At 39.9% G+C, this 27,357-nt stretch overlaps 1 protein-coding gene across 1 annotated transcript; it reads right to left on the bottom strand.

Annotated features, from left to right (window-relative positions):
* Window positions 1-1,835: 1,835 nt before the first annotated feature.
* sh3bp5a (SH3-domain binding protein 5a (BTK-associated)) lies at window positions 1,836-27,357 on the bottom strand. The gene is made up of 9 exons (XM_038300375.1): window positions 26,947-27,357; window positions 26,593-26,655; window positions 16,719-16,847; window positions 9,936-10,100; window positions 9,703-9,833; window positions 9,392-9,434; window positions 7,344-7,560; window positions 6,874-7,239; window positions 1,836-2,844 (listed from the first exon to the last, which is right to left on the bottom strand). Exons 1-9 carry the CDS (start codon window positions 27,022-27,024, stop codon window positions 2,672-2,674), a joined length of 1,365 nt encoding a protein of 454 aa, XP_038156303.1. The 5' UTR covers window positions 27,025-27,357; the 3' UTR covers window positions 1,836-2,671.

Raw genomic sequence — 27,357 nt, 5'->3', positions numbered from 1 at the left:
ATTATGGGGTAGCATAACCCTGAGAGCACTGAAAGTTGTCTGAGTGTAATCTGATGACTCAAGCTCAGAGCTGTTACACAACATCTTTCCCCAAAGAAACCAAACCTCAAAGGCAAACAGGACCACCTTTTTTTTCTGCCTCCAAATCAGATCAGCATGTCATAACTTAGACATAACATTCTTCCTCTTACACATGGAGGATCACTTTCTCCTGCAACCAGTGTCTTAAAGTTTGGGAACCCAGAAGAAAACAAATCGCTGAAAAGCACAATGATTAATAGAAAGCCTCTGAAACTGGGCAGTTTACCATTAGTGACACAGAAGTGTGAAGGCTATCGAGAGCTGAACTTTAGAGCATTCTTGCCCTTCTGGATGCAGTATATGAGAAGAAAAAATGATGAATAGAGATTTTATTCCTTTTTTTTCTATTTATCCAAAAGTTTTTTTTTTATAAAAAGCCCATAGGTATAACCACCTCGAATCTGTGATGGGTAGCTGGGTATTTTAATATTTCTTGCATTTGAGTTTCTTGTTTGTGGTTTTCCTATTTTAATATTGTGTATTTCAAACTCTCTGTTCTGTGCTGTTCTTACTTCCTGCTTCTTTTTCTCACATTATTCTGTGCTTCTCTGTTATCTGTTAGTTTTGTGGCTTGACTTTTACCCATTTATTGATATCTATTCAGTGTTTGCTTTCTGTTCTGGCCCTCTGTCTATCTGCTTCTCACTTTTGATTCACTGACAACCTTTCATTTCATTCTCTCATTCTGTTACTGCTGCATTAGTTCAGCTTCACTTAATATTTATTTTTTTTGGCCTACATTTGGTTCTTTACACACAAAACCTTTACCATATGTTTTACCTTCTCGAGTGAATTTGCACATGTTGACAACGCAGAAAAAAAAGTCACTCTCCATTATGAGGATTCAATTTTCAATGTTTTTTTACAATACAAGTGCAAGTTTATTGGGATGTGCACAACATAAATAATTCAAAAAAAAGATAAACTTTCTAAGAATAGGAGTATTTTTTCTTAATCTAAACAGGTAAATAAGATGATCTGTCATTGGAAAAAGCTATTTTTACCCTTAAAACAAGTTAATTAGATATCATCTAATTGAAATCACATTTCTTCCCTTTATTCTAAACGTAAATCATCTCATTCCAAGTACAAATATCTCACTTATCTGCTCAAATCAAGAAAAAATAACTCACTAAGATCACATTTTATGTAAATTCATCCATTATCGTAACCGCTTATTCCCTTATGGGGTCACAAGGGGACTGGAGCCTATCCCAGTAGTCAATGGGCGAGAGGTGGGGAACACCCCAGTCCGAACCTTATTAAGGAACAGATAGAAGCTAACTAAGAAATGCAGGAGTAAAAGTAATCATGCAATTTAAGAATTAATTTAAAAGCAGGGAGAGAATAGGCCTGTCTAATTATCAGTGGGACACTGAGGAGCAGCTCACTAGCAGGCCTGAGTCAGTGGGATGTGAGTAAGGGTGGAGCAGCTCAGAGAGGTAGGAAGTACACTGCAAAAAATTTAAATCTAAGTAAGTTTATTTTTCTTCAAATAAGCATTTTTCTTGAATTGAGCAGTTGAGTGATACACTTTGCCAATGGAATAGGGCAATTTACATTTAAAATAAGAAAAAACAACTGCAGTTTCTTATTTCAAGTGCATAATATCTAATTATCTTATTTTATACTTATTTTAAGAGTAAAAATGCTCATTCCATTGGCAGATCATCTTATTTACCACCTCAAATTAAGGGTAAATACACTTAATTTATGACGCTTTTTTGCAGTGAAGAACGAGAGTTACTCATTAGAAAGTTTCATAAAGGCCATGTTTAATGCTTATCTTGTGCTAAACAATTACAACAGTAACCACAAAACACATAGAATACATGAGTATAAATATAAAGAATATCTCTACAACAGGTTAAGTGTCCAAATCACAAACACACACACAGTCACTCAAACACACAGACAGTCCAAAAACCAAATCATTTACTCAGCCACACAGAGAAAGCCCAGAATGCTCTCTGACCTTTGCACTTAGTGACACATTCACTCTTTCACAAGTCTGAATGGAAGACCAGTTATGGAGCTAAAGGGTTAGCAGGCTCCAAGTCTCTTTAGTGCTCACAGTTCCTTCCAGTTCCTTCCTTCACATTTCACCAGAATTGGCGAGCTAAGCTTTCCACAGTGGCCAGAGTGAAAAATGTTAAAACCGGAAAAAAACGGATCCCTGTGTGGAACCAGTAATAGGAATCTCAGATTAGGGTAAAAATGAAATGTTTAAAGCATTGGCGTTAACTCGAAGAGCACTGCACACCTTTAGGACATCGTTATGGCTTGCAAAAATGTCGATCTTCAATGCCCTTTAATAACACCAGCACTAACACTGCAGAGATCCACTTACTGTCCGCCCTCCAGTCTCTATTGTTTATGACGTCCAAAAAGCTTCAGAATTTATTCAACAAGGGTAAAACGATGCTAAACACAGCAGCTTCCATGTGACGACACTGATGTTTACACAACACTGAGACAGGGAGTCATGCAGGAGAGCAGCTTCAGCTCTTCTTGTTACTTTCCGTTGCATTGTGCCATCCTGCTCTGCCAGTGGCTCCTTGTCGGGGCTTGAAGGTGTGAAGCGAAAATATTAGACACCGTTCAGAAGCAGAATGGAGGTGGCAGAGCTGGGAGAGGTAATTTCCGGGTTGATGTAATGCGGATCTCTGTCTTCCTCAGAGTCTGCGGATATTGGAGGAGCAGACAAGGTCAGCCTGCTCAGGCCGCCCTCCAGTGCGGCCTCGGCTCCTTCTGCTCTGTCGCCTGGAACACAGAGAGGAGAGGAAAAACTGAAAGTCTGGCTGCTTTTTAAATGCTTCTCAGGTTTTCTACATATACACATTTGGACACACCTCATTCAAAGAGTTTTCTCTTTATTTCCATATCTATTAAAATTGTAGATTAACACTGAAGGCACCAAAACTTTGAATTAACACATGTGGATTATATACTTAACAAAAAAAAGTGTGAAACAACTGAAAATATGTCTTATAATCTAGGTTCTTCAAAGTAGCCACCTTCTGCTTTGATTACTGTTTCGTACTCTTGGCATTCTCTTGATGAGCTTCAAGAGGTAGTCACCTGAAATGGTCTTCCAACAGTCTTGAAGGAGTTCAGCTCACCCCAAACCATGTCCATTGGGTTCCCCCTATCACTCTCCTTCTTGGTCAAATAGCCCTCACACAGCCTGGTGGTGTGTTCGGGGTCATTGTCCTGTTGATAAAGAAATTAATGTCCAACTAAACGCAAACCAGGTGGAATAGTATGCCGCTGTAAGATGCTGTGGTAGCTATGTTGGTTCAGAATGCCTTTATTTTGAAAAACAATCCCCAGTTTTGATGCCTTCAGAGTGAATCTTCAATTTTCATAGTCATGAAAATAAAGAAAACTCTTTGAATCAGAAGGTGTGTCCAAACTTTTGGTCTGTAATGTATGTGGTAAACCAACAAGCAGCAGTATAGAATCACAAAGGTTTACCTTACTTTAAATGATTTGCACTTCTCAAAGCTGTTCTTTTTTTTCCTAACAAATGAAAATCTTAAACGTGTGGCTTGAATTTTTTTTTTCAGCCCCTCTGAAGCTCAGTTTATGCTAGACGCACTCCGCTTGGAAAATGTACGGACAAAACATTCGCAGAAGGGTTTTTCGGTATATCAGTGGGTTTTTGGTACCAAGGTCATGCAGCATTTACAATGGTACTATACTGCATTTGGTTGGGATAGGTATTTGTAGCATTGCCTGCAGCAGCGTGCAGGATGGGAGCATTATGGACATACCAGCTGCCCATGCACCCTTATGGAGTTTTTTTGGTTTATTTTTTAAAATAAGGGCCCAGGTGACTTTTCTCTGTGCTGTTAGCAGGTTTACTGATTTTAGTGAGCAGTCAGTGATGCTGTACACCAGTCAGAATTCTGTCCCTGCGTGCAGCATGCTTCCTGCCATAGGGAGGAGACCCACTATGGCAAACCACAAGTGTCCACATGTGCAAAACTGCTAAGGATCCTGCAGGAAGTTTTCATTATTATTGTTATATATATATATATATATATATTTTTTTTTTTTTTTTTACTGAACCATCATTGCACTGAAATTAATCTCTGCTTGAAAAGAGAGAGCGCTCTATACTCTGCATTCAAATGCTTTCCTGTGTCTGCGGTTTGAGCTGATTTCATCATGTCAAACATAGAAGCTTTTTTTTTCTGGCAATACCAACACTTTACTCTCATATCATCATCCCTTTATTCTGACAACATTATGACTTTGATCTCTTAATTAAAATGTGTAACCATGGTTCGATGCATGCACTTCTGCCTCACACAAAATAAACACAAAGTAATGAAATTTGTTTTATTAAGTTTGTAACTAGTTAAAACCATATTTATTCGTATTCATACGGCTTTATCTTTTTTTTTTTCTAGCCTTGATATTTGTCTCCCCCTCTGTCTGAATGTCTTGCTCCAATATGCAATTTATATTTTATTTATATTACATTTTTCTTTAAAATTTTGGCCTTTAGAAAATATTGTCTTAGTTTTATTTACTAATTGAGATGTTATGCTTCTAAAATAATTTATAAAAAAATCAGTAATTATATTTTCGGTGTTTTTATCTAAAATCCATTTGAAATCGAAAAGTATCACAATACTTGTTGGTAACGATACCGAAATGCTGGTATCATGACAACCCTCGTCTGCAGCAGGTAAGAAGTGGTAATTTCTACTTTTTTTAAAGCCTCTTCACGTCATCCAAAAGTTATTTAAATATGGGAGTTGTTGCTCATCCATCATAGATTTTTCGTGTGGAGCTGTATGATAATTTAGAAATTTTTGTCACCATGCTGAGGGGTGTTTAAGCTAAAATTATGTAAAATCTTAAAAAGGTAAACATTTATATCACAAACTAAATAAGAAACACAATCAGTTTTTAAGCAAAACATTTTCAAGAAAATTACCCATAAGACCAGACTTTCTCCATGTTCCAAAATTTTTTTGGACAGTTTATCTACGTTTTATAAATTATAATACTGCCATCAGAATTAATTCATTTCAAGGAATATCCGTTGTACACACAAAGTCTCAGGTGGATATGCGTCAAGGGCGTCAAAAGGTCTGAGTTTGTGCCTCTTGAATCGTTTGGAGCATCCAGCCGGTGTGTTGTGAGATTTCCAGCCTTGATGCCCATCAAGCTTTAGCAAGGTGGCAGACACTGGAGTTGGAAAATCTAAACTTTTGCAGTTCAAAGCAGCACATCAACTTAAAAATTGCCTATATTCACTTCAAGCTACATCTGAAGGCAGCAAGAAATTCCAAAGTGATTTTCCGGTTTAAGGGAGCTATTATTAAGGATTCCCAGTGCCATCGCCTGCCATTATGGGGGGATATAGCGCTCCCAACAACTGCAAGATATTTAAAAGTAGGATCATAATCATGATGAAGTCAGGACATGGATGATGATTAGAATTGGAATTATATCTTAAAAATGACTTCTTTCCCACTCATCACAATAAATAAAGCAAATGAACTGCATACAGTGACAGATGGTATACAACGATTCACTGTATACAAGAAAACGACACGCGTCCTCTGTTGCTCGACGCACATCCAGGGTGTCAAAAAAGTTCTCCTGGACATCTGAATTCAATGTGCACGTTCAGTGTCCAAGATGAGGCGTTTTGACGCCTTTTTGACACTGAAAGCACATTTCAGTGTGAAAACAGCATAAGCTGCTATTTACAACTTTTTAAAAACCCCTAAACTTTGCCAACAAATATCTCCCACAGGGTTTTTTAAATAAGGGCGTCAGAGAAAGTCCCGAAGTTTTCTCTGGTTGCAAAGAACATAGTGTAGGTTTCCCTCCCCCACCCGTTTCTAAGCTAGCTGAAAAAAGCTGCCATTGTTACCTCGTACTGTAGGAGTAAGCAAAATCTGTCTGTTGCTAATAAACAATATGACAGTCATGATGTGAAAGCTAAAGCAGCTTCTTCCTTCACTTTTAAGGGGGGCATAAAAAGTACCTTATCAGGTCGATTCTGCAGTCAGAGTATTTTTTAGGATCAGGCTGGATTTTTTTTCAGCCTCATCCTGCTTCCTGTAGTATACATGGGGTAACGAGGGGTTTTTGCCACTTAAGACCACCTCCCAATCAGTAATCGCAAGGTTGGAAAAAATTAAACGTTGGTGGGTAAATCCTAATTTTGATGCAGAGTTACAAGCGTCTACGATCCGATTTACCAGAACCGTGCACATTGTGCAAACAAGGGTATTCTTCTTCTACTGTCTCTGTTTGGCTTCCAGACTGATGAGTCTGACCAGTGCCATCTCTCTGCGTCCAACGTGTGGGTTTTGGACCTGCAGTGTGAGTAGGTAGATTGCATCGGGCCGTACAGTGTAAGAAGTAGTGAGCTGTGAACTTTTAAACCCTGCTGTTTGGTCGTACAGTTTGAGCTGTAGCTGAGTACAAAGATTAAAAATGTCATTGTGTATCTCTGCCTTTAAGTTAACGCTATACTATGCATCTGTCTTAAATATTTGTGTGATAAACAAAACTGGGGTTTTTATCTTAAAAATGTTGCTCCTCAAACCAGTAGGCTAATTCAATATGGCAGCCAGCACCTAAAATTTTGATAATATATATTCCGAACATTTTGACACTAGAAATCATATTCCTAAAGCCCTAAATGCTGACATAGACAAGAAGGAGTGAATGGAAAAATACTGTGAATGATAGAAATGCCTTGTAGGGAGAGCAAATATAACATTTAATGACTTCAGGAGGTATTATTGTATCACACACCTCTCTCCTGATCGCAGTCCGGAGAAGATGCTCCGCTGCACTGGCTGCGAGGACCCAGGAGAGGTGAGACGTGACCAGGACTGTACACCAGGTCTGGGCCGTGAGAGCCGCTGCAGAGGCTCTCTGACTCCAGACCTTCAGGACAAGAGGAGGAGAGCATGGAGGCGGAAGTGGAAGTGGGGAGGAAGGAGCAGGCAGGGTAACCAGAGGAGCTGGGCATGCTCATGGGGGTGGAGGCAGACGTGGAGGGATGGGAGCACGAAGAGGAGGGCGAGGAGGGCGCTGTTCGACATGAGGAGGTGGTTCGGGTGTCTTCCTCCCCCTCTGAGCTCTGACTGCCCTCTTCGTCAACCGAAACGGACACCACTAGAACAGAAACGCACACACACACACACACACCATTAAACATGCAGGCACCGACATTAAAACAGACAAAAAACGTGGGGGGATCAATTATTTCAAACACTTACTGGACAGGCCGTCCGACTCCATCTTGAAGTTAGTGATGTCATCATGGCCTTCGTCCTCCTCGGCGCCGACGCCTTGCTCCCTTGTCCCCATAGCATGGGAGCGTCGATGCGAGTGGATTTCCTCTGAGATGCTCTCTAGGTTGCGTAACGCCGTTCGGTACTCGGACTTGGCAACCACAAGCTTGGCCTGACGTTGGTCCACATGATGCTTCAGTTGCTGAGAAAATCCATGAAACCAACAATCAGAGAAAAACTGGAGAAAGAATTACAAACAGTAACGAACACACAAGAGACCCTTTATAGGAGGTTAAAGGTACCTCCCCTCCCCCACCTGTTGCTTTGATATTTCACTCATTTGTGTATGAAAGTCAAAAAACATGAACATTTCTCAACACTTTTACTGCCATATTTTCACGACTATAAGGCGCATATAAACGTCTTTTTTTCCCCTCAAAATGTGCGGCGCGCCCTATAGTGCGGAGCGCCCTATGTGTGTTGTTACTGCGGACGTTGTTAAGACCACCATGAGAACATTAAAGGGGGAAGTGTAGGCGTGGATTGTGTATAAAAGAACAGGTATGTGCTTTATGCAGAACTCCTCATCTCCTCATTGAGGAGATGATGAAAGAGTGGCTGAGGGAGGTGTATGTAAGGAGACCAGGTGGTTTTTTCCACTCATCACCATCGCTGTAAATCTGTGACTCCATGCGTGCCCATCTCACAGCCGATGTGAAAAACATGGTGAAACAAATGAACGCTGTGCTCGCTGTTATTCCGGGAGCGGAACTTCAACCGCTCGACATCGGTGGAACCGGCCGTTCAAAGTAAGGCTGCGTTCACATCGGACGCAGCAAGAGCAGCAAAATCGCATCTGCTGCTTCCTTTTTGCTGCTTGTACCAGTTAGTTCTGACGCACGGCTGAAGCAGCTTTGCTGCTCTGGCTGTGTTGTCAGTTCATCCAGATTACAATCCCGCCTTCCGATATTATTTCTGTCGGAGCCGCTCAAAAGCCGCCCAAATACCAGCGGTGAGCTGTCAGTAGGAATCCCATTCAACAGCAGACTATGGCCAGGTTGCCTCCTCGCGGTTCACCGCGGCAGCTGGTAGGTGTTTTCATCTAAATAATCTAAACTGCAGGCACCAGGATAATAAAAGCGAACATATTCTGCCGGCAGGTTTCTGCATTTTAAGTTATTTTATGCGTCAATAAACTGTTTCAGAGGAGTGATCACAGCGCTCTGTGTCATCAGCGATGTGTCTGTCTCACGGCCAGCTCCCAGGTTTGATTAATAGTTTGTATTAAATACATGAATAAAGCACAATCATACTCAGTTTTGCTCCCGCTCTATTTTTAAATACGCAGTAGAGGTATTTAAACGTAGTAGAGGATATGTACCGGTATATAAAACATGTGCCCTATAATCCGGCGCGCCTTATGTGTGTGTTAAATACAGTAATGGCACACCTAACTGAGACTGCGCCTTTTAGTACGGTGCGCCTTCTGATCGTGAAAATACGGTAATAAGAAACATTTTTTAAAAATATGCTCTTTAGTCTTCCTGACTGAACAGTTGTTGCTTAACGGATCAATATCACCAAACGCTTTGATCATCTTCAAAACAAGCATCATGTTTCTGTCAGCAAAATAAGCAGCTCTCTGTGGGCTTTTCAGACAATCTAGTTCAGCATTGCAATGACATTCACCTAATATAAAGTTGTTGTTTTTTTAGGTCTGACACAATTGAAATACAAAATTTGAAATATCTAAAACTGTACTTAAAACCATATCTCTGCTGTTTTATGTATCTGTGTTTCAAATATTATCTCATAAAACAGCCCTCAGAGTTTCTAGTTTTTTACTTCATGGTAATTTTAGATTTTGTTTTTAAAGCCCCAGATGCAAAAAAAAAAGTCCCTGCATGACTTTTCTTCCCTATATCCATTTTTATTACAACTTTAAAACACAACAATTTAGCTTTAAGTGTTATTTTCAGAGCAAAGTTCGACAGATGTTTTTACAAAAACCTTCTGCCTCTCTACATACATACCTCAAGCTGTAGATAATATTTGGCCTTCAGCTCGAAGTAGGGTCTGAGAAAGAGGAAACAAAAAGAAGTGAGGGTTGAGGGAAGAACAACTGGCAGAAGAAAACCAGTCCTCTGGTGAAAAGTCACATTCCTTGGCTGTGGAAAAGGGAGCACGCCCCAAAACTGTCAAATCAACGCATGCAACATCTGGAGAGCATCAGATGACGTTTAAAAAGCCCTGTGTTTCTCAGGGAGCTTGCATAATAAGAGGCCCCAAGAAAGGGCGAAGTCTGTGAGCGTCATTTCCAGCCAATCAGGATGGAGGTACTGACCTGGATTTGTTTATGGAGCGCTTCAGCTTCTTCTCTAGCTGCTTCATATGACCGATGCTGGAGTTGTAGTTTGCTGCTGTTTTTTTATGTTCAGCTTCACTTCGTGTTCTCGTTTGCTCCGCCTCCATCACCTGGAAGCCAAACCCAGAGAGAACAATTTATCCATCAAAGACACCTCCAACCCTCCTGCTGGTGTAGCAGGATGTTGGGATGGACACTGTGGATGTACTCACTCTCTGGGTGGCATGGTTGAGCATTTCCTGCCAGGCGGAGTCGAACTGACGGGTGTCCTCTTCCAGAAGCTTCTCCTCCGCCAGGGCGATGGTATCCTTGGCCGCCCGGAGGATCTCCACCGCTCGCTGGAATTCTTGGGTGGCTTTTTGGGCTTCAATCTGGGCCTGTTGTACAAAAACCAACTTATTAGGTTGGGAACAAAGAATCCTTCTCAGAGAAGCTCTGGAGATGAGTTTACAGGAGCTGCACCTATTTCTGCAGGAAAATGTTGGTTTCATCTTAGAGGTACAATAATTAAGCATAGGGTAATCATTTCCATCACAGTTTTCTGGCTTTGGGGTTTCCTTTTGGTAAGATAAACAGTTTTTAAGGTAAAGTGTTGACTGTGCAGAGGTTTTAGGGAGTTCAGAGCATTATATAATGCTTTTCCAGATGTTGTCATGTTACAAATTAATTTAAATAAACACACAAAGGGTATTTTAATATTGAAAGTCTAACTTTTTACCAAAGGGGCCAAATGTGTTAAGCCAAAAAAAATACATTACTTTATAGCTTTTGTTAAATGCACAATATTTCAATCTTATTTCTGTAGAATACAGATCCTTTAAAACTTCAGCTTTAGAGTAAATGTGACTGAACGTCCTTTTTATTTTTTTAACCCAATCATTTCTCAGTAAGTGTCTCCATTTTAAATGCCTAAGCCAGTGCACCAAATTAGTTCCCTTTGAACTTTGGACAACCCTGTCTTACAAGGCAGAACTGCGATGTAATCGACAAATTATACCTTGTTTTCAACAAACAAAGGTATGGTAGTGGTACTCAGTCTTGTTTATCCTAAAATAAAAAAGTCTCTGCCATTATCAGAGTCGTGCTGTGTGTAGTATCATCTCAGCATAAAACCTAAGCAGACAGGCCCTTAGAAGGTGGATGGTATCTTTGGAGGATCAAAAGAGAAACATTAAAAGTAAAATTATTTCCTGTGCATGAAAAAAAAACATAGTAGACACTGAGAAAGAAAGCAGAATAAGTTTCAGAGCCGTTCTTCAACCAATCTGACTCAGATTAGCTACTCTGCAAAATCAAACGACCTACAATTGAAGTTTCTATCTGAGAAAAGCTATTGGACACAAACCCCAAAAGAGTATTTAGTCAAGAATGGACAGGAACAAATGCATGAAATTTTCTTATATTTGATAGTAAAAAAAAGAACATTTACGATTGTTCTTCAAGTTAATAATTATGAACTGCTACTACTGAGTCTGTCACATAAAAAAACAACAATAAAATCATTAAAATTTCCAGTAAATTAAACCAAATATGAACACATTAATTCAACGAGGGACTATCTCCATAGGGCCCTGCCTTAAATGTCTGTCTGATCGCTTTAAAACTGCCTTTAGTTTGATGCACATAAACAGACCCAAAGAGATTCATCTTTTTTGGCATGCTGGGAACCACTTCAGAAGAAACACACAGTGTTTACAGGTATCCAGCCCATTCCCATTACTTTCCCTGACCCAATCAGCTGTCTAGATTCCACTCATGAAGGAAAAGCACTGTAGGTATGCACGGCCCCTGCTCCCCCCAAAATAGTAGGTTATTAAAAGCTCTAAGTGACATAGAGACAGGAAGGTTAAGCCATCGGCGCAGTGACTACTTCAGGTTACATCAAACCGTAATTTCCAAGCTGTGTTTCTCCATACTGAGTCTTCTTGTCTTACACAAAGTCAGTGTTTGTCATTTCTATGCATGACGTAAAGGATCCATGGTTGATTTTTTTGGCAGCGGATTTGATGCTGCATGCACACTCATTTAGAAAGACAACCGTGCCTTGATCCCGCAGACAAACAGACACTTTGTCTCTGAGGAGCTCTGACATGCAGTCAGTGGGCTCCTATGGCCCACAGTCAATGGGGGGATTATCGTCAAACCCCCGCAGTAAACATCTGAACCCAACCGCTTCAGTCCAATAGTGTAAAGGTCATCATGATACACATTAGATGACTTTACATCAGATAAAAAATACAGTGGCTAACTTTGCTTTAGTAGATATTAGGTTAAGGTTTACAAATCCAGGTAAGAAGTTAATCCAGGAAAAGGACAAAAAAGTGAGTCGGCAGCAGCGGCACCCCGAGGATTTCAGCCCTTTTAAAAGTTCTACTTTGCATCAGTAAAATTCAGCCAATGCTACTTTGCATTTCCAATCATGCACTGCAACCAAAGGTGTTGCTTTGGTGTCAAATAATGACAGCAAGCTATACAAGATGGAAAGAAAAAAACAAACTAAAAAAAACAGATCAACAGGAAACTATACCAGATATTTATAACTGATGCTGGTAAACATCAGATGATATTTGAGATTTTCATTTCCTTAAAATTGTGCTGAGAGTGCTAAAAAATCCCCTTCTTCTTTTAATTATAGATATCAATCATTGTTCATATTATCTATAAAGATCTTAAAGATTTCAATGGTAATTCACTCAGATCATCATATCTATAGGAAATCTTAATTCTATCTCCTTGAACCCCAGTCGGCCTCGGCAGATGGCCGCTCACACTGAGCCTGGTTCTGCTGGAGGTTTCTTCCTGTTAAAAGGGAGTTTTTCCTCTCCACTGTTGCTACAAGCATGCTTAGTGTGGGCAATTGCCTTTGAGTCAATGAGTCGATGCAATCAGCATGTTTTCCTTAGATACCAAAATCTGAGATTACATGTGTTGTGAATTGGTGCTATATAAATAAACTGAATTGAATTTAATAATATATGCATAATGATTAATTATCCTGGAAGAATTTGATTTACAGTTATTTTCATTCATCCAAAAAGTTTATTTATTTCAGTTTTATAGCCTAAAATTGTCTAATGCGACATAAATGTGGATTGAGTTTCTTCAAGCAGAACTCAGACATGTTTGCTTAGAAATGACGTTTGCTGTATTTGAATAAAGTCACCTGAAATAAAATAAAGCCTTTCCCTGTTTTTTTTTATTTTTTTTATAACCACTGTAGCTCCGAGCTGGTGGAGCTGATAACAATCTATTACTACTGACTTACTTCCTTATTAATAGCCATACATTGCTGCAGGGAGTTTAGTAAGAATTACAAAAAAAATAAAAATATTCAGGCAAATTAATTGCAAATAGGTTTATTTGCATAACAGGTTGGAAAAGCTTACAAGTGAATCATTGGTTTAACAAATATTAGGCTGATCCTGTGCACATAGCTTGCTTTAAAATCTATTTAGTAGATGTATTATAAATAAGAGCAGGAAACCCTTTTTTTTATCTTAAAAGAAAATGAACTGCCCTCATGAGCAGGGATTTGCTGTTTTAAGTGTAGAAGAGTTTTCCAGATTCTCTGGCCTTAAAGTCACCAATGGCAGTGGGTGGGGTTGGATGCATCTGAACCCAAAACATAGAAACAACTTATGGATTAAACATTTGCAACAAAGACAGATTCATAATAGTCCCTTCTGTTTGAGAAAAATATCAAGGACAGGCAAAAGGTTTTCAGGAAGTGGAAGGAGAACAGATTAGTGGATTGGTGTAAAGTTCTATACTCTGATTAAGAATCCAGATGACAAGGGATTTTCCTACATGTGGAAAATCATTTGTCAAGAGGAGAAGGAGGTGAGATCTTCCGTCGCTCGTGTGCTTTTCCAACAGTGAAGCATCCGGATCCAATCGAAGGGGGCGGTTGCTTCATGTCTAAATGAGTGGAAGTACTTAATATTCTTCCTAAGAACCTATAGCTATAACTAAAGGAAAAGAAACAAAAGGAGACTAGATATTATATTAGTGTGGAACATTTAAAAGCTGGTATTTAAACACTTATTATTATTCTGAAATTCGTAACTAGAAGGAATGCCTCATCCAATCATGACCCCATTAGATAGAGTGTGAAAAAAAGAAGCGCAATGAGGACAACAGACGGAGGGTGATGGATATTTGATGAGGTAAAACTGTGCGATACAAACAGAACACAAACTCAAGAGCTTAAAGCTATGGCCATCAATTCGGTTTCTCACGTCAAAGTGAATAGCGAGGATCACAACAGAGTTCCTTGACTTCCCGGGCGGAGCGGGGTTTTCCTCACAAAGAGTTGATTTCTTTTCCCTGATGCCCCGCACACAACAAGCTGTGGTCTGCAACCAAACACGCTAGATGTGCGTTTCCATTCTCATTTTCTTCTGGGAAACTAAGATAACATAGAAACTCTTCATAGGGTCTTTTTTTGCAAAGAGGAATGGTTGAAAATGCTTTCTTCAGATGTGTAAATCCTGAGGCGGGAGGCTGTACATGCATGCATAATCTTCCCGTTTATGTATATCATAATTCATTTAGGCTTGGCAAATATAATGCATTGTAGTTTTTGGTGGATATAATATGTAGAAAGTCCATGAAGATTCTGACAAGATATCTTTGAGCTTAAGATCAGTTGGATTGGAGCCATCATATCAGCCATCTCACCTCTGGTGTCTGATGTGTCACTCTTCTTTTTTTATTTTTATTTTTTTACCACCTATTCATTTGCCTTGTATTTTGTTTCTGATGGAGTAGGGGGACAAAGGGGTGGGGTCGGCAGAAACGGGTGAAGGTGGGTGATGCTTGTGAGTGTGGGCACAGACATCCACACCGACAGCCAGCGAAATTGAAGGGAAAGCATCCCAAAAGGACAAAAGATAAAGCAGGCCCAGGCAAATTCCTACACCCCCTACTCAGTCTGTTGGAATGTAGGGGGATGAAACACGGGGGGCTGCGGGGGAGGAGACTAGCTGATGAGTGGGGGTCGGTGAATGACTGTTGATGTTTCTGGGGTGTTTTTTTTTGCTGCAGGGTCAGAGAGGACATTTCTGAAACCCTTGGAAATGGGTCCTGTATGAAATATTAAATATTCATCCATAAATCATACCCACAGCATCTTCCAGTTTGACCTCGGGTCTCTATCGGCTTTGGTTTACACAAACAGAGACGCTAGTTTGTATTTATAACAATAAAAGGACCTAAACATTAGGATCAGATTATGATCCCCATAAGGCCCACTGATCCTCAGAGGATGACTTAATTTACCACATTATATCCGAACAGGTCACAAACACACACTTACTCGTTCTGCTATATGTAGTGAGGACCATGTGTTGACTCCCACTGACTTCCATTGATTTTTCTGTCATTTTCAACCCCTTCTATGCCATAACCATAAACCTAACCATTACCAATGCATACCTCACCCTATCCCACTTGACACCTTAGACCTAAACCTAACCATTAGCAAAATAGCTTGTGAGGACAAGCAACATTTTCACTTTGCAGCAACTGGTCCTCAATCTGATGGTGAAATTGGAAAAATGGTCCTAACTCTGATAGCTCAACAGGTATACACACACACGTTTTTTCTGCTATATGTAGTGAGGACGATGTGTTGACTCCCATTGACTTCCATTGATTTTCAGTCATGTTCAACCCTTTCTATGCCCTAACCCTAAACCTAAATATTACCAATGCATACCTCACCCTAAAGGCCTGGTTATCCTCCTGCAGCAGTGTGTCACAGTGAGCTTGTCGCAGATATTTTAGATTTATGCCCAATATTGAAGCGTGGTCTGTGCTATGTTATGCCATGGCACAATGCAAGAGGGACAATCAGGAACTAGCTCTGAGCCTAGATATGGCAGAGGCGGCGAGGAAGTGGGGTAAGTTTGTGCGACAACGTAGGGATATGAGGGCGAAAAAGAGCAGGGATCCAGGTGGAAAAAGGGTCCCAGCGTTCTCGCGCATCTCGCTCTTCTAGATGGTCCAACTTCACCAGTCGTTTTCCACAAACAGGTAAAGTACCAAACAGGAAATACGCATAGTGTAAAGCGGATGTAGATTAAACCAATCAGAGGCCTCCTGTCTGCGGTCACCTACAATTTTGGAGAGGTGCACCAGAGTGTCTGCGGAAGTGGCAGAGGCACATTTGCATGGTTTCTGAGTATAAATCAGCCGTAACCCTAAACCAATTGACACCTTAGCCCTAAGCATAACTATTAGCAAAATACCTTGAAAGGACCAGCAAAATTTCCTCACTCTACAATAACTGGTCCTCATTGTGATGGTGTGTGTGTGTGTGTGTGCACACACACACACACACGTAGAGTACAGTATAGCTGAATTGACGCTGCAATTAACGCGAGGCTTACTGAGTATTACTGACAAGTTTAAGGTGCTCTGCTACTTAAAGGGAGCCAACTATTTTTACCTCCACAAACTAATATGAATAGTTATGTATGTACAATCAACTAAAAGAGATGCAAAAAATGTCATGTTCTTGCTCCTTCTTTTACAAATGTTCATGCTTCTTGCGCTGCTGCAGGTAGTAGAACAGCTTCCCCTGTGGTTTAAACCCCAAACTCACATTTTCCCCTCTGCAGAACAATACAACCGTCCAATTTCAAAAGCTGATGTTGATGTTTCAGTCTGACGGGACACAAGAAGGAGCGTGGAATCCAGCGCCTGCCTCTCTTGGCCATTCAATGAGGATCATACGAGTCATACTTCAGACGGCTGACTTTCATGTGTCATTGCTGCACTGAAATAGACTGAGGATTTGTGTGTGTGTTTGCGTGTGTGTTCTTGTTTGTGGTTGTTTATAATGTGACAATCTAGTCGCTCTGGCAGCGTGGGCTCTGATGTCAGCATGTCAGGGATAATGAGGGGGGCAGTTGTGAGTGCTGATGGGACCCGTTTTCACGTCACAAAATCCATCTTTCAGTTTTTACATGTGTGTGCATGTGTGAGCATACCCGTCTTGCAACCTTGCGGGCCTCCCAGTAAGGTTTGGACTCATCCACAGCTCGCCCGATCTTCTTCATCAGTTCGTCCAGCTTCACTGTCGCTTCTGCCAGCACAGCTCGAAACCTCTGTCGGAAGTCCTGCACAGGGGACGACATGCAGAACGGAGCAGATATAAGCTTATTGAGTCACGCATGATAAGCTGAGCATGAACAAAAAGCAGGTGTAAGTCGGCTTGTTTTAAATCAAGCATTTATACCAATCTGTTAATAAACACAATTTTAAACATAACTGGAATTTTTATACTATGGTAGGCAGGAAATCTAGAGGACTCTCTACAGGTTCAATCAATGATATATCTAGGTCATGTATTCTATTGCATTTTAGATATGAGAAGGAAGGATCTGTGCTAAAAAAAAAAAGATTAATATTTACTGAGGATTTTTTTTTAGCAGCTTGTAAAAACGCAATCACCAGAAAAGGGAATAAGTCTGATCCACCAAGACGAGGCGACTGGATGAAAGCTGTGAAGGAAATATACTTGATGGAAGAGTTGACTCATTAGTCAAAGAGAAAAATTGGAGAAGTGGAGTATTTATTTTTAAACGACAGGCTAGGGAATACTGAACCGACAATCTATAAGCACTTCTGAGATACTAAGCAATCCGACACGTTTGTCTTTGTAAATATTTCCTTTTTTATGTTATTTTTAATTTTTTACTTTCTTGTTTGTTTTAATAAAAAAATCACATGACTGAATGATAAATGAAAGGAGAACTGGGGTCAATTCACAAGCCATACAAGTCAACCGATGATGTTGATGCTGTTGCTGAATCAAAGGGGGCGTGGCTTGCAGTTTGAGTCTTTTAATGATCAAATTTGCTTGAGGTTTTCCCCGGGCTAAGCTCTAACCACAACACAATGCACAACTGTATGAGTGCTATCGCTACAGGAAAAGGTGTTTCACAACAACCTCAGCTGGTTACCATTAGATTCTGCTTCCCCAGATCAGATATATACTGAATGATGCTTTTTTTCTTTGCTAAGAGGTAACAAATACGCAGAGTATTGTTACCCCATACTCCCCTTTACAGGTCATAGGGGTAATGGATTATTCCTTCCTTCTGAACTGGATCAGGGGCATAATGGTTAGCCACTTTCCCACAGCATCATAGGTATCCACCATACTTAACAGTAAGCAAACTAACCAAGCTGGATGATAACAAACAAGACATGGAATGATGGGATAGTGCTTGCATTCTCAGAGTTAACAGGAAATTAGTGCAAATAAAAAATGCATTCACATTATATACTTATATTCAAAAAATCAGACACATACGTATGCAAAATGAAAACCTGAATGTTAGAAGTCAGTAATTAAGCTGAGTATTTAAACTCACTATTTTGTTTTGAGGTAGTGCAGCATGTTCTTGTTTTTCATGTACATGTATTCGTCTGAATTATTTATGTATTAATGTAAATGTAAAAAAATTTTAATCCTGTTATTGTCCTGCAATGGGGAAATTCCCTCTCTGCATTTAACCCATCCCCTTGGGGAGCAGTGGGCTGCCATTGTGCAGCACCTGGGGAGCAGTGTGGGGTTAAGGGTCTTGCTCAGGGTGCAGGCTGTGGGGATCAAACCGGGAACTTGCAACCTTTTCAGAGTGCTAGGGCACTGCTCTAAACTAGGGTGATCAGACGTCTTCTTCTTCCCAGACGTCCTCATCTTGTCCTACTTTTCATACCTAATAAAATTTCCGGGGGGAATTTCAAAATCTTCTGGGATTTTGGTCAACTACAGTGCAGCAGGTGGTCAAACCAACCGAGCCGTCAGCTCTGGAGCTGGTCTCCCAGCGGACGGGGGCAGAGAGCCAGCGGAGGTAACAGAGGTTGGGTGCAGCTATCTGTCTTCACAGCGTTTTGAGTCCGTGTTTCTTTTCCTCTCTCGCACTGCTCCCATGTCCCGCCTCTCGGTCTAACATTATCAGATCTGTCACTTTGAGACATCTAATTTGTGGACACATGTCACTGCTTAGTGAGTAGCTACGTGGTTGGAGAAGAGACACACAGCAGCACCCAGTGAATATTAACCAGCAGCTACTTTGATGTTTAAGTAAAAGTTAGGAGACAGATTGATTAAAAACATTGGAGATGCCACCAAAAAATCTGTTTGGTAGACATAAAGAGCTTTTTAAACTAAAAATGGCAACAGATTGAAAATTTAAACAACTTAGTATTATAATGTAAGAAGCTTGAGAAAACATAGTTTGTTCTTCTTTATAGTTAAAAAAGCTTGGCTTCTCAGAGGACCATGACTCCCAGTTACAGGTTAAAATTTACATGTTTTCTTATTGTGCAGACAGAATCAGACTTCAGAGCTTCTATGTAGCTTGAAATGTTGTTTCTGGCATCATTATATCAGTAAAGAGGTTCATAAATCTTTTTAAACAGAGCACAGAGAGAAGTAGGGAGAGCTGCAGATTTAAGGGGGGAAACAGATTGGGATATGCAATGTGCAATAAAATATATCTCCAAGTTTACCAGAAAGTTTACAAGAAGAAAATATGCTAGTCTATATTTAAAATGCAGCATATCTAATTTTTTCTGGATGGAATTGAAATTGTACTTCCAGGGATGCATGATATATGAATTTTGGCAATGGAATCGAATCTTATAAATTTTTTTTTTTTCAAGCATTGATGTTTAGGGGTGAATCTAGTGTCCTGTTTGTCTCTGTGTTACCCTGCGATGGAATGGCAACCTGTCCAGGGTGGACCCCACCTCTTGCCTGTAGACAGCGTGAGATAGGCAGCAGCACCCCTCGTGACCCCAATTGGGACAATTGGTCAGATAATGGATGGATGGATGATGTTTTGGGGCCCTATATTTGTAATGCACTAAAAGACATCTTTCTAACATCTATAAATACAGATATCAGTGTGTTGTGGTCTGGTTTTCTCAAAAATAGGAAAGCATTAATTAATTAGATGTTTAAGCGAGTGTCCCCACCCAACAAGACCCCCCCCAAAAAAAGATGTCCTCCTTTTCAGAAACCCATATCTGGTCACCCTATCTAACCAATAGGCCAACACTCCCCATAATTAAGCATATAAATAAATTCCTGAGGAACAATTTATCATTAAGGAGGAAGCACCAGATTTTGACATAAGACCTCATTGGCTGACTAGCTGACAGTAGTTGTGGCTAGTGCTGCAACACCATGAGTGAGGCTTCTGTTAGATTTAAGAGGAATGTATTTAAACTCAACATTAGCATGGTTAATTAATGAAATCATTCCTATAGTACTGCTTAAATTATAACATTATCCATTAAATTAGTAAAAACCGACGGTTAAAACTCCACTGATGTCAAAGAGGCTAAGTACTATAAAGTGCAATTGATATAAACTGTACTTTCCAAACTATACTCACTATAAGCCACGCCCACTAAATTTTTGGGGGGAAAAATGGAAAAAAAATATTTCAATAAATGTACTTAATTGGATTTTCTATGTTTTCAGGCAAACGGTTTTCTCAATTTACTTATCAAGTTAGGCTTCTAGATATGATCTAGTTACAGAACATGGGAGCCCCTGAATCAGTCAATCCCTGTATGAGGAAAAAAAATGACAGGAATAAGCATCATAACTTAAAACTTTGTTCAAAAAGGAAGCCTTGTGTATAATTTTGTGGGTAGGAGATGTAAACCTCGCCAAGTTTGCAGGAATCTGGAATCAGCCTCCCAGACTCTTTTTTTTAGGTTGCTCACCCTAAACCAAAACTAAAACAACATCCAGTGTGTAAGTAAGGGTAGGATTAAAAGCCAGGCTCTGTGACAGTGTGGGGCTGCAAAACTGGTCTTGCCAACAGTAATGCAGAGTGGTGTAAGTGTTCCTTCTTTCCTACAGTATGTTCTGCAGAAACGCCCATGCAGTTTCCATTTATGGCCTTTCAGCAATGGGTGTGAAGAATTGTATAAACTGAAGCTTCCCCAACTACTGAGCCCTATTTATAGGTTAAAAATTACTGAGAACCTCAACAAACTAAGATTTGCTCTATGATGCAAACATTGGGTCATTTGCCACTTGCTTGTTTGCATGTAAGTTTGTTCATGTGTCATGTACGCTCTGATGGTGACCTGGAGAAGCCGGGTATAAAAAGGCAGCACCTGCATCCTGTTCATTAAGCTGACCGAGCAGCAAATGAGAGGTTAACGAAGGAAAACGGAGAGGGTGCCGCAGGAAGCGAGTTTCCTGTGACATCACAACACTTCCTGACAAACTCTTCCTATACTGATATAATGACGCAGCTTTGAATCCAGGAGGTAAATCCTACAATGCTGCTGTGTATACAGCGCCCCTGACATTTACAGCCCCCGCCCCGCCGCGCTGGAGTTTAAAAAGCAGTTATCTCAATATTGGATGGAATTAAATCTAACTTTAACTTAAGTCTAAAAATTAAGATAAATCCAGCCTTTAATTTGAGTACATTTATTCAGAAAACAACATGGCGAAAAACCCTAATTTAACAAGAACACGATAACAGAATTATTGGTACCCAGGACTATTCCTATAAATAAAATTGGTTTAATTTATTCATTATCTGTTACAGTTGATGGAAAAGACAAAACAATATTCTGATTAAATTAGTATTTTTTTCTTAGGCAAATGTTTATGAGAAAAGCATGAACATAATTACAGCAAAAAACACAGCAAAGATGATCTTTACTTTCTTAGTCTGAATATAAATTGTAAGATTCTTTCAAAACACTAACCTGATGCACAGGGAGCCTCCTAGGATGGAGCATTCCCTTTCCTAACATCACAAATTAAGCATATAAAGTTTTCTAGACTTAACAGGGACTTAAACTCAAGCTTTGTTCAGGTTAGGAGACACTTTTAGAAAGAATGCTTTAATATATTAAGCTCATCGTTAAAGTCGCAGGGAATGGCTGTTCCAACTGTTGCATTTCTGAATTCTTACTAGTGGTCCATGACTTTACACGAGTGAATAGAGTGAATGTGATTGGTTGTTTATCAACAGGCCGGGATTGCTGTGGAGGAAAATTTGCAAGCAAGATTGGTTAGCAACTTAAAGCTAATAGGTTCCCAATGGGAAATTCCATTGGGACAAAGTCAAGGAACGCTATGGACAGCAGAAACATGCAAGAGGAGGAAAGTTTAGTGTCGGAGGTCGTGAATGAGTCTCCTCTGTTATACATTTTTTATTTAGAGGAGGAAAGCGGGGACGAAGATGTTGTGGAAGAGGACGCCAGGGCGGCAGAAGCTTGGTTTGGTGTAGAAGGATTCCAGTCGTACATGTTTGAGCCCTTGCCTCGTAACGCTGCCAGTTCTGTTAGCTCTACGCCTGCTGAAGACACAGACGTCCATCCCCGTGAACACTGGGACGGAACTCAATGGGAGAGTAAATGATTCTTGTTTCTTATTTCAACCGTTATATATTATATTAGCAACAACATATGAATCAAGATGCTATGACAGAAAAAATGTGATTGACAGATGACCGTTGATATATGAATGGACGAATTTAGGTGTACAAGCTGACGTATAACTGGTCTGCATAAGATAACGAGAAGAAAAACACAGATTTTAAGACAGGTTTTTTTTTTTTTTTATAGAAATTTTCTAAATTTTGGGACAATATAGTCTGTTAAAGAATATATTTATATACATGTTTAAGCCAGAATGATTTGACATTTTAATATGATTTCCCTATGAAGCATAGGGGAGGAAGTATGATGCTTCAGACCTGCCTCTCTTCCAGCTCCTGAGAGCTTTGTTAGATTACATGAAATAGATGGATGTCATATTTATTTATTAAAATCATCATTCAAACATTAGATGTATATTTAAATTCTAAAAATATTAAACATTTAGGATGAGGATATAAAAAGTTCAATTTAAGTGAATATAATTACCTGACTTTATGTGTATAAATGAATTAGAAGCGAAGTAATTAACTTCTAAATCAAGTCACAGATTCTGCATCACACTGATACACCAAACCAAAGTACTTCATATTTGCATCATACGGTAGACAGGTGCTGGTCATAAAATTAGAATATCATGAAAAAGTAGATTGATTTCAGTAATTCCATTTAAAAAGTGAAACTTGTATATTATATTCATACATTACATACAAACTCATATATTTCAGATGTTTATTTTGTTTAATTTTGATGATTACAAATGACAACAAATGAAAATCTCAAATTCATCATATCAGAAAATTAGAATATTACTGAAGACCAATAAAAACAAAGGATTTATAGAAATGTTGGCCAACTGTAAAGTATGAACATGAAAAGTATGAGCATGTACAGCACTCAGTATTTAGTTGGGCCTCCTTTGGCCTGTATTACTGCAGCAATGCGGCGTGGCATGGAGTCGATCAGTCTGTGGCACTGCTCAGGTGTTATGATAGCCCAGGTTGCTCTAATAGTGGCTTTTAGCTCTTCTGAATTGTTGGGTCTGGTGTATTGCATCTTCTTCTTCACAATACCCCATAGATTTTCTATGGGGTTAAGGTCAGGAGAGTTTGCTGGCCAATTAAGAACAGGGATACCATGGTCCTTCAACCAGGTACTGGTAGCTTTGGCACTGTGTGCAGGTGCCTAGTCCTGTTGGAAAATGAAATCTGCATCTCCAAAAAGTTGGTCAGCTGCAGGAAGCATGAAGTGCTCTAAAACTTCCTGGTATGTGGCTGCGTTGACCCTGGACCTCAGAAAACACAATGGACCAACACCAGCAGATGACATGGCACCCCAAACCATCACTGACTGTGGAAACTTTACACTGGACTTCAAGCAACGTGGATGAAGTGCCTCTCTTCTTTTCCTCCAGACTCTGGGACCTTGATTTCCAAAGGAAATGCAAAATTTACTTTCATCAGAGAACATGACTTTGGACCACTCACCAGCAGTCCAGTCCTGTTTCTCTTTAGCCCAGGCAAGACGCTTCTGACGCTGTCTGTGGTTCAAGAGTGGCTTGACACAAGGAATGCGACAGCAGAAACCCATGTCTTTCATACGTCTGTGTGTGGTGGTTCTTGAAGCACTCACTCCAGCTGCAGTCCACTCTTTGTGAATCTCCCCCACATTTTTGAAGGGGTTTTGTTTCACAATCCTCTCCAGGGTGCGGTTATCTCTCTTGCTTGTACACTTTTTTCGACCACATCTTTTCCTTCCCTTCGCCTCTCTATTAATGTGCTTGGACACTGAGCTCTGTGAACAGCCAGCCTCTTTAGCGATGACCTTTTGTGTCTTGCCCTCCTTGTGCAAGGTGTCGATGGTCGTCTTTTGGACAACTGTCAAGTCAGCAGTCTTCCCCATGATTGTGTAGCCTATAGAACTAGACTGAAAGACCATTTAAAGGCTTTTGCAGGTGGTTTGAGTTAATTAGCTGATTAGAGTGTGGCACCAGGGGCCATCAATTTGGAACCTTTTCACAATATTCTAATTTTCTGATATGATGAATTTGAGATTTTCATTTGTTGTCATTTGTAATCATCAAAATTAAACAAAATAAACATCTGAAATATATGAGTTTGTATGTAATGTATGAATATAATATACAAGTTTCACTTTTTAAATGGAATTACTGAAATCAATCTACTTTTTCATGATATTCTAATTTTATGACCAGCACCTGTATATTTGACTTGAAATGCTCTGAACTTCTATATCAATGCTTTTTGCCCCATGTTTTTTTTCTCCCACACTGTTTACATTTGGTCACAGCTTCTGTTTCTGGAATGGAAATGATAATTTTACTGCTAAGCTGCAGCTCATTTACTGTCTGAAAGCTGTGCAAAGCGAAATTTCATTCTGTGTGCACCCTGTGTATACAAAATGACAATAAAAGTTGTCTAAGTGAAAAAATATTTTTTGTTATTTTTATGATCACAGGCTGAAATGTTAAGGTAACCCAAACCTTTAATGTTCCGCTCTAAGATAAACACTTAAATTAAAGGTTACCTTGTTTTATTTGTTTATTTTTCTTGTTTACTAAATAGATGAAAGAATTTTACATATTTTATCTGGGGTTAAGATATTTTAGTGATTGTGGTCCTGCCTGTAAAACACACACAGAGAGCTGCAGAACCACGCCTGCAGAGTCACGCACTGTAAGCAAAGGTTTAACTTCACTGCCTGATTTTTTCCCCCAAATCCTCTAAATCTACAGAACATCTTCCTTAATCATTTCCTGGCCTGAAAACAGCCCAGCCGCAGCATTTCCGACATGCCTGCTCAGTAAGAGCGCTAAGCCTCGGGACATTGCTTGTTTTTTTGCTAGCTAATGTCAAAATTGGGATTTTATTTTAGTCATCCAGAAGCCTGGGATTCTTCAAGCATGAAATTTTTCCTTGAACATCATGAAGCAAAGAAAAATAAAGGGAGGGAAAAAAGTAAATCCCACCCTAGTGTGGTGTTTTCATTCTCGGCTGGTAGAGTTTGGATGAATGTTGCTCTAATGAAAAACAGAAGAGGTCCACTTTTAGGATAAGAGAAACTTTAGTCTCACTCTAAAATATTTAGGGTTTCTTTTAAAACCCTAACCTAACAAGCATACCTGAATACAGGCCAGAGCAATAAAAAATCCTTTCTACTAACTATCAATCTTTCCAGCATGGACTTTACAGCTTTCCTTCTCATTAAAAAGTGCTTCATTCTTGCCTTAACGCTCAGGGGAAGGGAGCAGCAGGACAATGGCCGGGGCAATGGGATCTCAGCTCCTATAAAAACGCTTTAAGTTGCTGTTCCAAGTTTTTCTCCAGAAAGAAACCGCCATGTTCCAGAGTTTTCCATCTTTCTGATAGATTACCCACTAGCCACTTCTGAACCCACATCCTGCTGCTAAACAAGGCGTCTTGCAACAGTTTTTATGCCTCTTTTGACATGATGTGATTTTCTATAAACGAACAACACACCGTAGTTTATATCCATCCTGTATTATTCCAAATCTGGAAGGGATCATTCCTAATTTTCATCATTTTCACCACTGTGTACAAAGCATTGACTGGTAGCAGGGTATAGTTGATGTTCAAGCTTATACAGCAGCAATATCTCAATGTTTTAATAGGCTCTTAGTTCGGGATACAATAAAATAGGGATGAAAAAAATATATACTGTATATTTTTACGCCTTTGGGGAAGAGGGAGTGGTAGTCCAAAAAAAAGAATGTTTCAAACACTATGTTGACCATTGTGGGGGGCGGAAGTAAAATATATCAGGTGTAGACCCTTTATTTTGATAGGCTTAAATCAATCAGGAGTCCAACCGTCTTTCAAACATTACCCTGAACATATCATTACAATGTTGGAACATGGAGGTGGCAGCCTTATGCTGAGGAGATGTTTCTCTTGAGCAAGAAAAACAAAAAAGAGCACATAGAAATAGAACTACAATGAAATATTTCAAATCATATCATCTGTTGGAAGGAGGTTTCTTCCTCTTAAAAGGGAGCTTTTTCTCTCCACTGTCGCTACAAGCATGCTTGGTGTGAGGGATTGCCTTGGAGTCAATGAGTCGATACAATCCACTGATTTTGAACTGAATTAAATTCATACAGAAAGGCCCAGTCAAAATTCAGATATGAATCTAATAGAGAATCTGCAGAAATCCAAAGTTTTACACAGAATAAGATGCCCTGGTGTTTGTGCTCCTGAGGTTTCAACACTTTATGCAAGCTGCTCATGGGAAAAAAAGGAAAAATCCTAAACAGAAACCTCACTGTTTAAATGAAAAAGTTTCCAGGAGTTCTAAATGTTGATTTTGGAAAGCTCTGTGGGCTGAGAGTGTTTACCCCAGCAGGATGGATCCAGTAATGACAGAGATCTCAAAGCTTCTTCTTTTATTCGCTCTTACCTCCAGCTCACTCTCCAAGCGGTTAATGTCATCTGTGGACTGGTTCAGCTTCTCCAGCTCTCCCTGTTTACAGCAAACATGGGAGAACAAAGACAGGCAGACAGAGGAATCAGACTGAGGCTCTACTGTGTGACTTCTTTTTAGTCAAATTACTAACTGTGTGTCTCTGCATGTGCCAAGAAAGCATTAACAGGGACTCACATTATGTCTTCAGTGTGAGTACATCTAAAGTATTAAAAAGTGTTTTACATAGGTAATAAATAGTAATTACCACACTAATAAACATAATAAGAAAAACTCCACACAAGGTCAGCCTTCATAGGATTATTTCATCCTTTTCTATGCATCTCTCACCTGAATTCTTGGATCCACTTCTTCCTCCTCTTCAGCACATACAGAGTCATCCTCACAGATATTCCCATTCCGCTCCATCCTAAAAAGAATACCTGCAAAATTTCCCCCTTTCTCTTTGGTAGAGAAGCGAGGGTCCTCCTCAGTGCAGACAATACTGAGGCGCGGTGAGCCGCCCTGTTTAACCTTCACACTGTGCGCCCTGCAGGCTGCATGCGCTCAGAGGATCTACTGTGGGCACAGGAGCAGAGGTGACCGCGGGGGCCGCAGAGCGCCGCGTCCGGCCGCGGAGACGTCCTCAAAGAGCCGGAGAAGGACCATAACTTCAGCCGTAAACGAATCGCTAGAAAGAAAAGTTACCTACTTTGATAAATGGGATCGTTTCCGGAATCAGACCTTCAATGTAAAGCTCAA

This window comes from Cyprinodon tularosa, unplaced genomic scaffold (assembly GCF_016077235.1).
Source record: "Cyprinodon tularosa strain WSP-4 unplaced genomic scaffold, ASM1607723v1 ctg449, whole genome shotgun sequence".
NCBI classification, from domain to species: domain Eukaryota; kingdom Metazoa; phylum Chordata; class Actinopteri; order Cyprinodontiformes; family Cyprinodontidae; genus Cyprinodon; species Cyprinodon tularosa.
The sequence above is the reverse complement of the archived record's forward strand: the minus strand, read 5'-3'. Positions and strand labels throughout refer to the sequence as shown.